The sequence below is a fragment of the Ursus americanus genome, chromosome 16 (genome assembly GCF_024610735.1).
Source record: "Ursus americanus isolate L20-20 chromosome 16, mUrsAme1.1.p, whole genome shotgun sequence".
NCBI lineage: Eukaryota > Metazoa > Chordata > Mammalia > Carnivora > Ursidae > Ursus > Ursus americanus.
In genome coordinates, this window is record NC_142142.1 from 38,958,414 (window position 1) to 38,970,702 (window position 12,289).

Sequence of the window (12,289 nt, forward strand, 5' to 3'; positions counted from 1 at the left end):
AACCCTGTAGGGAGGAGCGCTTGGGCAGCCTGGCCCAGACAATACCCATTGGTCCTAGACTAACAAAATTATTGTTGATGATTAATTATGATATTAATCACAGCAGTAGCACCAGATTGCTGAGATTGATTCTGGAACATTATGTATTCCTGGGGACATCTCCTGGGAAGCAAATCACAGATGACATGGGACCCCCTGACCGGGGTTAAAGAACAGATGCTTCCATCCATAAAGTACCATCTGTTCAGGAGACTTCACCCTAGCATGGGTGTGAAGTCACCTGTGGTCTTTCCAGTCTTTGAAAGAGGAAAGAAATCAGTCATTGTCATGGCATATTTTACCAAAGGTGGAATGCTCTTTCTCGAACCGAGTGTTATCTCAGAACCAAACTGAAGGCTTCTGGATCCCAACCCAACAGCTCTGTGTAATGGAGATGCTTTCAAAGCAACTTGCTTACAAGAGAGTGAATCCCAAAACTTTCCCCAAATCTGTTGCACACAACATTTCCATGATGCTTTGTGGAGGCTAGTGGAATATAAGGATGGAAGAGATGGGGCCTTGCCAGTTCCAGTTAGTCACTAGTTGGGAGCAGTTTCTTGGAACAGAATGTATTCAGTTCCCAGGGGGACATACAAAAGAAACAGAAGCTCGATAGGCATAATAATTATATGCAAAATCTTTTAGAAAGGTAAATATTACTGAATGACTAAGGAACATAAAGAATTATAAAGAAATACAGAGCCTATCACTGCACTTTTTAGATATAAAGTAAACATCTCTTGATTTGAGTACAGAAGAATTACAGAAATACAAGATGATTGATATAAAGGTGAAGATCCAGTGCATTGAAATATGTTCCTCCAGAATGGGTCTTTTCTGAGTTACCTTTGATGCCTTTTCATTCCCCAGGAGCAGAGACGGAGCTAGCTGACACAGCCCTAGATCTGCTCCTCTTGCTGCTGATGGAACAGTGGAGATGGCTATGTACAGAAAACATGCAGAAAGTTCTTCATCTTGTGTTCGGAACCCTAGTTCAGAGGTAAGATGGCAGAGTTCTCCATCGTATTAGAGTCTAAGGTTGGACAGGGGTTGGATGTGATGCTGAATTCTGCACTGGAGAGGGAAAGTGTAGAGTCCAGGCAGCCTGCAGCCATAAGGGAAGACAGAGACTCTGTCATAGGTGCCCAGGGATGAAGACTGCCCGAACAGTTCCAAAAGGTTTGTGTTAATCACCTCATCATCTAAAGTATAAATGGGTCTGCTTCTGTAAGACTTCTGGCATAATCCACTGAGTTATAGACGCTGCCTGTGATCTTAAAACCCTTCACCTCAACTCTTCGTACTCGGGGTTCAATTTTCTATCCAGTTATACCCCTAAGCCCTATACCTTTCACCTCGTTACAATGGACATTTCTCTCCACTGACGGTATATATTCACTGTGATGATAAACAATGAGACAAGGAGAAAATGGATCAGTGCTCCGAAAATAAAGACTGTTTTCTCCAAAAGGTGTGTAAATATTCACAACTAAAGAAGTACTTACACAGGATGGTAAGGAATAAAAGTATACTTGGATATAAAATGTGGACTGTGATCCCAACTCCACGTTCATCTCCTAAAAGATCTGCACATGGTTGGAGTTTTTAGCTGCTGACTTCTAACCATGAAACTGACACAAACTTTGCTAAACTCAGGATGGCCAGAGACATGGTCTCAGAGCCAGACAGATATACACAGTGCTTGTGTTTTGACCTTTCTTGTTTTAATTTCTCTCTTTTGAGACATCCTGGCAGATCCTAAAGTAAGAAGCAGCCAAATTCTGACCTCTTCTGTTAGCATATGGCTCATCATAATAGGTCACTCCAAAAAGAAAACCTGTTTTTAAAAACAGAATTGTGTGTCAGTTCTACAAGTAGAAAATCCATTAACAAGGAGCAAGTAAATCTGCCCTCCGACTCTCAGAGTTACTTAAGATCAGGGAAGCTTAGGGAGCTTTAATAATAATAAGACCTAGTGAGAGAAGAGGATGCACTTTCATATTTGCTGAGTGTTCATCATATGCCAGCACTGACCTCTGTGTACATAACATTTTCTTGTAGCAGCCAAGTGAGGTAGGTAGCTCCATTTTATAGAAGAAAATAGAGATTGGCAAGGTCAGTTAGCATACCCAAGGTCATAGTTAATGACACCTGGACTTTGAAGCTAGATGTGTATAACTCCAAAGCCAGTGTGCTTTTTCCTACATGTTGTAGCTGACAACCGGTCTCCAAGCGAAATCCACATATAAAATGCTGACTAGTCTCCATGCCCTTTGACTTTCCCCCTTGTCCCTCCTCCGTACTCAGCTCTGCCACTAGAGTGCTTTTTCCGAAAAGCAAATACGAACATATAGTCCATACCTAATATCCTTCAGTGGTGCCCTATTGCCTACAAAAGTGATTTTTCCACTATGTTTCCCAGAGTTCTAGGGTTCCGCAGAGGTGCTTTAGAAGCTGAGGGGAAAACTGAGTGGACCATGATCTAATCAAAGAAATTTCATTTTGGTCAGTGTAATAGGCTAGGGATCTGGGTAAGTTTTTGTTTGAAAAAGGGCTCCACTGTGTTTAAAATACATGTTTATTTATTATATTAAAATTTCAGCTCCTTTCCTATGTGACATGGTCTGGTCCCAGCCTTATTTCTGATTCTCTCCCATGCAAACCATTCATCGTGGCCTGAACACTCTGGTCTCTCTTCCTTCAGGCCTTTATTCTTCCTCTTATCTCTACCAAAATGGTCTTTCTCTGTTCATTCTTCTACTCATTCTATCTTGTCTCTCTCATTCTGTCTCCTTCCCTACGTCCAAAACTCTCCATCTTCTTGTCTGCTTGGCCTATTGCTAAATATTTTTCAAAAATGTAGCACTAAATGTCATTTGTTCTGTGAAACTCCTTGTGGTATCCTCTCCCACCTTCCCCCAGAACTAAGGAGCCCTCTTTTCTACTCTCAAAGTTGTGATGATTATACTTATCAGTATATTAGAGAAATGATCTTCTTTCCCTAAACTGTGGTCCTCAAGTGGGGGGCTGTTTTCTCCCGGGAGTATTTGGCAGTATCTGGAGATATTTTTGGTTATCACAACTGAGGAAAGAGGCAGGAAGCTATTTCATCTAGTGGGTAGAGGCCAGGGATTCTGCTGAACATCCTACATTACACAGGACAGCATCCCCCCCCCCCCCAAACAACAGTGAATCATCCTACCCAACATGTCAGTAGTGCAGAGGTTGAGAAACTTTGCCTTACACTACCAGTTCTTTAAGGACTAGACCTGGCAATATATCCCCAGCAACTAGCACAGGACATCGAAGATGATCATTAAATATTGATAAAAGAATAAACATTTCCTTTCTCATTACCTTCCTACTTGAAGTAGAGTCTCTCTGCGTTCTTATTCAGTCACCTGTGAATGTTGCTAACCAATCCTTCATTTCTTCTTCCTCTGTTAAGTTTCCCCTTGCTGATCTTCCAAGTGCTTTCCAAAAACTGGAAGATTCTCAAACTAGCTAGTTTGTGATAATTGATTACCCTCCATCCTTGAAGTCATTTACATGATGAATTGGTTTCAGAACACAAGAAATTATTCAGTAGGAACAGAAAAGTATAGCTAAGTCAGGAGAAATTTTTAAAAGATTAAGATTCATATATTAAAAAGGTAGGAAGAAGTTGACTTAAAGTTCGAACAACTCGAAATATTAAAGGGCTTGAGCCAGTACCAGGGAAGGCGAGAGAAATATATTTGGGAATTATTGAAGAAGTAGTGTTTTACATAGTTAGGGTTCTTGGAAATCTAAAACAGGAAGATTAAATACAAGGGAATTTCAGACAGAGAATTCTAAGCCGGATTGCATTTACCTCAGTGGGCGGTGGTTATCAATTCTCTAGGGTTAGGGAAGAGACAAGGGTAAAGTGGAACGGATGGAATGTGCAGAAGTACATATGTTGCGACCTCTGGTCTAAGCATACTGGTAGACAGTTGTCCAGGCTGTTTGTAGCATTCATCCACTTTACCTTGAAATGCTCTTACCTCTCTGTCCAGCTGGGAAATTGTTTTGGTCTGACTCCTTTATTCACCAGGCTGGTCAGTAGTGAATGAAACAGACTCTGTCCCTACTTTTCACATTTTGTACAGTTTCATGGAGGTTAAAACTGAGGGCCTTATCCATGATCATTAAGCTAATGCATGGTGGAGCCAGAAATCAAAACCAGGTATTTCAAAGCCCAGGTTCTTATCTACACCGTATACTACTTCTTTGCTGTGATTAATCTCCCTGAGCTTTGGTTTCCATCTGGAAAATAAGAATAATAGTAGTATCAATCTGTTTAGGTTTATAAAAGGTGTCCAGTAGATGTTAGGTCTTAATATTTGTACTTCAGAAAAAGGAAGGAAGGATAAAAGGTATTTTCTGTTTTTAACTCCTCCAGCTAGTGGCCCCAAATCTGCTCTACTTTTATGTCTTCAGGATGACTTCTGTGACTTCAGGATGCCCCACTCTATACCGGTCTCCTCTCATAGCTACCACTATCCCCACTATGCCTGTCTCCGAGCTAACAGAGAATAGAGCTCCTAAACAATAGAGACTTCATAAGGCCTTTCAAGGTGACTTTGTGCCAATGGGCTCATTTGTTAAAGCAACAACCAGAGTGTTCCCATGTCTTACATCAGGAAGCAGACCACCTGGGTCTCTTTTCAGCACAGACAAGCGCAGGTTAAGTATAGAGTTCAGTAGTATTTTCCAGGATTACTGGTGCTGCTGGTTACATGGGTGGGGAGAGCTGCTGGAATCAAGTAGTGCCTTTCCTCATGAAAAGAACTTTGAATCAGGCTGTTTTAACCTTTGCGTCCCCATCTGTTGACTCTTCCATTAGAACCACGCTTCTATTTAGGTGGGTACGTAGCTGTCAGGTGAATGAAGATGAGCAAAACCTACAGGTAGCTCACACCATACACAAAATCAGGGAGAGGGCTTACAGCTAAATTTCCCTTGACTTTCCTTTTACTTTTTTTTTTTTTTTTTTTAAATGGGGTGGCATCTCTGTTTTTTAAAGGAGAGAGATTCTGGATATATTTAGTGTTTTTGAACGGAGCCAGTATGAATCTTGTGCAAGAACAGAATATTGTGGCTATTACTTTTGGAAAACCCTTTGTAACTGTGGTCTGTTATCTTTGTTCATCATAGATTTTTCCAGGCGATGGTATTTTGTACTTAGTCAGTTGTCTCATCTCCCTTCCTGTCAAAAAGTTCGTACTTATTGCTAATCAAATTTTGTCCGTAAGTCCATTTTGTTTTGTGTTAGCTGCAATGGAAATAGGAACACAGCCAGCTGACATCCTTCTCACCCCAAGTCTCCACAGACTAGAACTAAGAGTCTCATCCTTGCCTGGTCAAGGCCTTTCATCTTTCCCTAGAAATCATTCCATCTTTTTAAACATGGCCCGCTTCTCAAATATCTTGTTCTGGGTTCACAGTGCTCTTAAAGCTTTTCTAAGATAGGAGTGAGGAAGAAACTGTGGGTATCTGGAAAGAGAATCCCAGTTCCCTTTCCAGAGGCTTGAAGGATCTGTGGTCTGTGGTCTCGTACCAGCAAGTTCCCCTGTGCGTGGTAGACACGGAAAAGACAGGGCATATTTCAGGACTCAGCGTGGAGACATTGATGACCTTGTCTCCTTCAGGATACTTAGTATCCAGCAAACCTTTGTCGAGAGTTTACTTTGCGCAGACACTGTGCTGAATGCGCAAGTGTATTATATCACTTAATCCCCCCACAAGCTCTGTGAAAGAGGTCTTATGATCTCCATTTCAAAGATGAGGAAGCCGAGGCTTACAAAGAATTACGGTTTTTTACTCCAGATCACAGAGCTAATAAGTATAACACACACAGAATTCGAACCCATGTTTGTCTGATTTTCAGCTGTAATGACTTTATCTTTCAGGGATTGCCTTGAGATTTGAAGGGATTAAAAACCAACAAAAATCTTTGCCTCAGAGTAGTCTGCATTCCTCAAGAGGAGATTATCAGTCACTTTGTAAACTCCAAACCACGTTTATGTGTATGCACATTCACGTGTAACGCAAAGGGCCCCGCAGCATCCTAAGGTCAGCCCATGTTACTTCTCCCCTGGACAGCTTACATTTCTTTTTATTTTTAAAAAGAGGTTCATACAGTGCTACATTCCTGGGCTTTACTTGCTTTGGTAAGCAGAGAAGGTGGAATTTGATATCCCCCCAAAGCTGCAGCACCTCCCCTGACACTCCACCTACCATTGCTACCCTGACAAGAGGTACGGTGTGGTCCCTCCCTGCTTCCTGCTTCAGTGCTGGCCTCTCTGAGACTGTCCCTCTGACTGCTGCCCAGGGAGCACCATGTTTACTGTGTCTCTGAAACCATAAGGATCAGAGCTGTATCCTTTTGCAGATTACTTGGGCTCTCCTTCTTCTCCTTCTTTGAGTTCTGCACATTAAAGAGAAGGATAGTCGGTACTGGTGCCACTGATAGTAACTGCTGCTTCTCTAGCCATCATGAACACACAGCAGCTGGGGCATCGGGGACGGTACGGCCATCTAGATTTACATTCATCTCCTTAAAATGCCCTAATTTTCCAACCTCCTGCATTATCATCTCCAAGAAGATAATACGTTCTGCCTTCAGCTTTGTTTACTCTCCTTGCTCCCTTAAAAGACCCATATATACATAACTGCCTTGGACGCCAAGGACTCTTGCCAAATCATGAGCGTGCACTCCCTCACTCAAGCTTGCTTTCCAGCCTGCAAAAAAAAAAAAAAAGGAGAGTAAATTCAACCTCATGACCCCTCCTTCTAAGCCAAGGTTGGAAGAGTTCTGAGCTGAGCCAGGCTTCATAAATCTCCCTTGATTGTTGATGGTGTGGAGAGAGTGGAGGGGAAGGGAGCTGAAGAGAAGTTAGATGCCCAAAAAAGGCATTGTTAAGTCAAAGGGAAGTCTTGCACGCATGCGTGCCTGACCTCATGTGTCAGCTTCTGTGCTGGGAACATCCAATTATGTAAGAAGGAGCACTCCTTGTTTGGAACTAGAGACAAAGGGAGGGGCAGAGGAGTGGGGGTAGCAGGCTAAGCCAAGGAGTGAATCCAGCTTATGCAGACTGCTCATGTCCGAAAACAGAAGAAACTTACCAGTATCCCTGCGTGCATCAGAATCAGGGTTAGGAAATTGGACAAGTACTCAGGCATGACTAGGTTGGAGGGAAAGAGGAGAGATGTACTGTGCTCCATTGATGGTAGAAGGTTTGGGGCAGGAAGATCCAGCCAAGGTAAGGGGTGAGATTATAATGGAGTCCTGATGTAGAGCAAAGGAATGAGAAGAAGCTGGACTGGTTCCCTGCCTGGATGCCCAGAGCAATGCCATGATAAAAATATGAGACAGGCTAGCAGTAGAGTACACGAATGCCACGTCCCGTGGCTCTGCCCTCCCCATGGCCCCGAAGATGGCATCAGACTCTGTGTCAAAAGGGCAGCAGACACATTCCTGGCATCTACATCAGGATTTCTTAAAGAGTGAGTGAGTGAGTGTGTTTGTGTGCATATGTGTGTGTGGGTTGGGGGGTGGGGCACGTGAGAAGGGAATAGCGTGGTAAAACAAGGAAGGAAAAAAAGAAGTTTCTGTAATCTTGTGGGCAAAGGAGAATAGAAAAGTATGTCAAGTCAGGAATTCTATAGAGATGAAAGAGGAAAGAAAGAATGTGTCAGGTTTAAGGAGTCCAACAAGCGGTGGGCCCAGGAGAAAATTAAATGGCAAGTTCTGGACTTTATGCCAGGCCATGGACTCTTTTTCTTAGAGATGCAGTCCCTACAAACCATCTCCCAGGAAAGGTCAGGAAAAGGCATGTGGAGAGAGAGGAGGGGACCCTTGCAGAGGGCTGTGCTGCCAGGCATGCATGTTCATCTTCCTGAAAGACAGTTATGAATGGCTGACCATGTACTCTGCTTGCACTGATTCTCATAGGTCACTCCAGGATCTTAGGTGTTCCTTAAGCGGAGTCCGTTGAAGGGCCTCTTTCTCGGTGGGCATGTCTAGGTAGCAGATGGATAAAGGGTCTTTCTGACCTTGGTTATATCTTAAGGGAAACTCCAGGCCTGCCACCAAAGGGTACAAGCAAATGGCACCGGAAGGGAGCTGACATTTATTTAATACTAACTATACCAAGTAAGCAGCTTTTTGCTTCATGTAGTGATGTGCAGTGCAGTTCTGTGAGATAGACCTATATTTATACCTTTTACAAGTGAGAAAAAGGATATTCAGATTAACCTTCCCAGAATCGCAGAGCTAATAATTACCAGCCCCGAGATTCCACTTCAGTTATCCTGGCCTCAAAGCCCGTGCAATTTCTGTTGTTCTGCGCTGCCTCCCCACTCCGCAGGGTTTCTCACCAAGCCGTGGCCGCTAGATCTGGCCTCACTTGCAAGTCCCTTTGCCTTATTTGCATCTGGTCTCTCTTGCTTTCCATCTGACTGAACTCAGGGACACGTGCACATGATGGTAGTATATAAATTCCGTCTGCATATTTCTGATTTTATTCTTAAAACATTTCTGGATCAGAGATTACATAGTCTCCCTTAGGTATCCCTGCTCTGCATCCTGTTCTCAGTCAGAAAAAGATTTTATGAGTTAAGATTAAGAGTTTCTCAGGAAACATAGATTACAGCTTTCTCCTTTGCTCCATAGACTTCTCTTTCTCGTAATTGAGTTCTGACGCCTTGTGGTTTCTTACACCTGCTCTCTCTCTCCATGCAGTTTCTGTAGGAAAGTAGCATACTATTGCAAGAGCCCCAGATACAAACTGAGTCTCAAAATTATCTCAAACTAAGTCTCCAGATTTTCCTGTCAGATTATTTTCGGCCCTCTCATTATTGACTCAAAGTAGTTTTTAGAGGTGCTGAAAATAATTTTTTGCCCTGATGGCTTTGCTCACGTTGTATTGTGCTTCCTTGGCGGAAAAGAGACACTGCTTGTCTCACACCTGTCCCACTAGACCTTGACAAAGGGAAGTTCTCTTCTGTAGATGGGGCCAGGATGGGCCCCAGGAGTCTCTCCTATTATGAGCGGCCTCCCTGTCATATTTCTTGAGTGTCACTTACTCTACACCCACCTTTGGATGAAGATACCATGTCTTTTTCTATCATATACTGACAGTTTCTACTTGAGTACATCTTTCAGGTTGTAACAGAGAGGTAGGAGCTGATTGCCTGTGCCTGTGTGTTTTGGCACTTCTGCGTGTAAATTCTCATACACTCCAACAGAGAGGCAGAAATGGTCATTGCATCAGTTAAGAATAAAACAGAATCTCATGAGGTATTTAAACCTCAGTACCTTTCTTCAGGTCAAGTCACTGGTATCTCTTGCCCATCTGTAACCACAAATAGGAACCCAGGACGGTTCTGAAGGACAGTTTCAGACTGTCGGTATCCTGAGAGCGGGGCCTCTGTCTTATTCATCATTCTATCGTCAGCACCTAATCATATATGTGGAAGGCACTTAACAAATTTGGTCGAATGAACATCGCATACCATTCCAATCAAATCAATCCCTCTGTTTATCACGAGTGAGGATCTCAGGGATTCCTCAGTCATGCTCGACGACAAGAAACACCAGTATAAACTGAGTCTCTGTTATATCGCTCCCCCGTAGCTCTTTAAGTGAGCACCTCGAATTCCCAGAGCCATGGTTGAGCCTGAGAAGAGGTTTTTCCTTTGGGCCCTTCAGGCCCTCTCCTATCCTAGTGGCACTCTACTTTCCAAAAGAACGTAGTGTCCTCTCTGCCATGGGCCTCCTAAGCCGGCCCTTGCTAAAAACATGTCCTGCTGTTGTGCTTCTCGGCCTCTTTCCTTCCACACAGGGAAGTAAGAATATGGGCTTTGAAGTCAGATCCGAATTCAAATCCTCCTTTGCGTCTGTCTATGTGACTTAGAACAAGTCACTTAACCTCCCTCTGCCTCCGTTACTCTCCAAATGGGAATAACAGTGCCTAGCTCACAAAGTTAGCTGGAGGATAAGAGATGATAATGAAAGCCTCTTGGCACATGCCTGGCACATGGACGCACTCGGTAACTGGGAGTTCTCGTCCATCTTTACAAGCTCCGTGTTCCATTTCCTTGGGGACTCTTAAATTGCTAGGGCAGTGACATACTTGATGTAGAGAATATGTTTACCTTTTAATGCTTTTTTGGGAGGGGTGGAGGGAGAAGGCTTTATAGTGTGCTCGCTTTGGGATCTGTTAGTAGCAAAAGACCCTGGGAGACAGAAGTTCTTTTCTGCACCCTTCAAATCAGGGTCTCTTTCTTCATATGATCCCTGTGCAGTCTTCCATCCTGTCTTACATACTGAAAGTCTTCCGCAGTCATATCCAGAGCAGAACCTCAGAATTCCTTCAGAACCAGGGAACTGCCCCCTAATCCAGGTGCTCCTGACCCTCTTCATTCGCTTTCTAGGAAACTAACTTTATGTAGTTCTTGCTATGGTGACCTCTTTACAGATAATTTTTGAAAAGTCTGTAAGATTTGATGCCTATATGTACCTATTAAGTAGCAGCTGCCTGGGCTAGCTCTTCAGATCTAACGTGTGACTGTTTCTACTTCAAGGTCCTTTCAGCCTAAGAAAAGAGAGAACCCATATGAATCAATTCGAAATATTGAACGTGAGGTTAAATGACATGGTAGACTGTAAACACAGTAAAAAAAAAAATTGGATTCTTGGGCATAAGCGTTTAGGGAGGCTTTATAGAGGAAAGTAAGTGTTTAGAGCTGGGTGTAAGATAGGTATCATTTAGACAGGCTTAGTGTAGAGAATATTCCAGACACTAAGCATTTTAAAGAGAGGAGAGGGCATTGTTTCTGCTTTGAAATAAAAAGTAACCTTTAAACATATTTTTAATATCTTCATCCAGTCCCTCTCTGAGCGGGACAGAGACAGACAGGGTATGTGTATGTGAGAGAGAGTGTTCATGCGCACAGAAGACCGTGAGAGATCATTTTGTTAAATACATCTTGGAAAGCTCAGCAAGCTATTGGGACTTCGGGGAGTTAGAACAGGAATTCTCTGTCTGGGCACCAGGTGGTGCTGCAGGTTAAACTAGACCCATTTGTCGCCTTTGAGGGAGGATTCATTTTGCAATTACAGGTCCTTGTCTTGGTGGTGATAATAATGGAAACCATTTGCTGTTTTGCTCCCTGATTCAGAAGCTACTTATCTGCCCTCTCCTCCGGGCCAGTGACTTTCAGATAATGCCCAAATGTTGAGAACTTTCCCCCTTCTCCCCTCTGTTCTGATCGGTCTTCAGTGGACACTTGCTTCTCTGAGCAGAATGTACTGCCAGAGGTTGCCCCTTTGAGTGCATTCCACCCCTCAAGGAGTCAGTGCTGGAGCTGATTCATTGGAGAACATTTTTGACTCAGAAACACAGAGTAAACTGGAGAGTCTACGGTGATTAAACCAGCTGGACATCCGAAGTTAAAAAAAATCTGTTGGTATTCCCTATAAGCTAGTGGGTCCTATACTCAAGGTCTTTTTTGTATACCAGAATCCTAGATCTCCATCTCACTGAGGTAGACATTGTCAGTGCCAGGTCTCACTGATGTCGGGAATCTTATCCACCTCTTAAATGATCAAGGGTGTTTCCTGTTGCTTCAGCCATGGATGGAGATCATTTGGCTCTTTCCTGTTAACTTGGTGTTGGGGAGACAGCCATACTTTAACTCTTGAGGTTCGATCTATACCTCTGTCTTTATATAACAACTCACCAGGTGCCCTGTGGAGGAGTAGACCTGTATGGGACTAGCGCAAGGAGGAAGTAGGGGTGAACTAGTAGGAAATACACCTTAATCTAGTGCTGATGTAATTATGGTGCCAGTTATGGTGCCAGAGATTTTCTTGGGGGGAAGTTAGCCCTTCCCCAATAAATATATAATCTCTGTAAACGTGATATGCTTGCTATATAAATGCAGCCTCAAGATAAGTCCCCTGTCCACTTCCTCCCTGCCCCCCTTGTTTTCTAACCACAGGTGGTGCCCCCGAAATCCCTACTACTATGTGGAGATACTGGAGTCGTCACCAGAGCTCTGTTCCATATCCTTAGTATCGGGATGGATAACCTTCTCTTTGGAAAGGTTTTAAAATTCAGGCCATAGACAAGAAACTGGAAGCAAATACCTTTGGGTACCTCTTCTACCGCAACGTGCTTCTGTTCATTTTAGTTCCTTTTCCCCATGCTCCTTCCATTAT

The 12,289-nt window shown here is 43.3% G+C and overlaps 1 protein-coding gene across 2 annotated transcripts in view; it reads left to right on the forward strand.

Moving 5' to 3' along the window:
- The window catches only part of SNX19 (sorting nexin 19), a 51,665-nt gene that overhangs the window by 11,947 nt on the left and 27,429 nt on the right, over positions 1-12,289 (forward strand). For both annotated transcript variants that reach the window (XM_045790731.2, XM_045790733.2), the window contains exon 8: positions 910-1,039. In XM_045790731.2, coding sequence (XP_045646687.2) covers positions 910-1,039 — 130 coding nt within the window. The remainder of the gene's footprint in view (positions 1-909; positions 1,040-12,289) is intronic.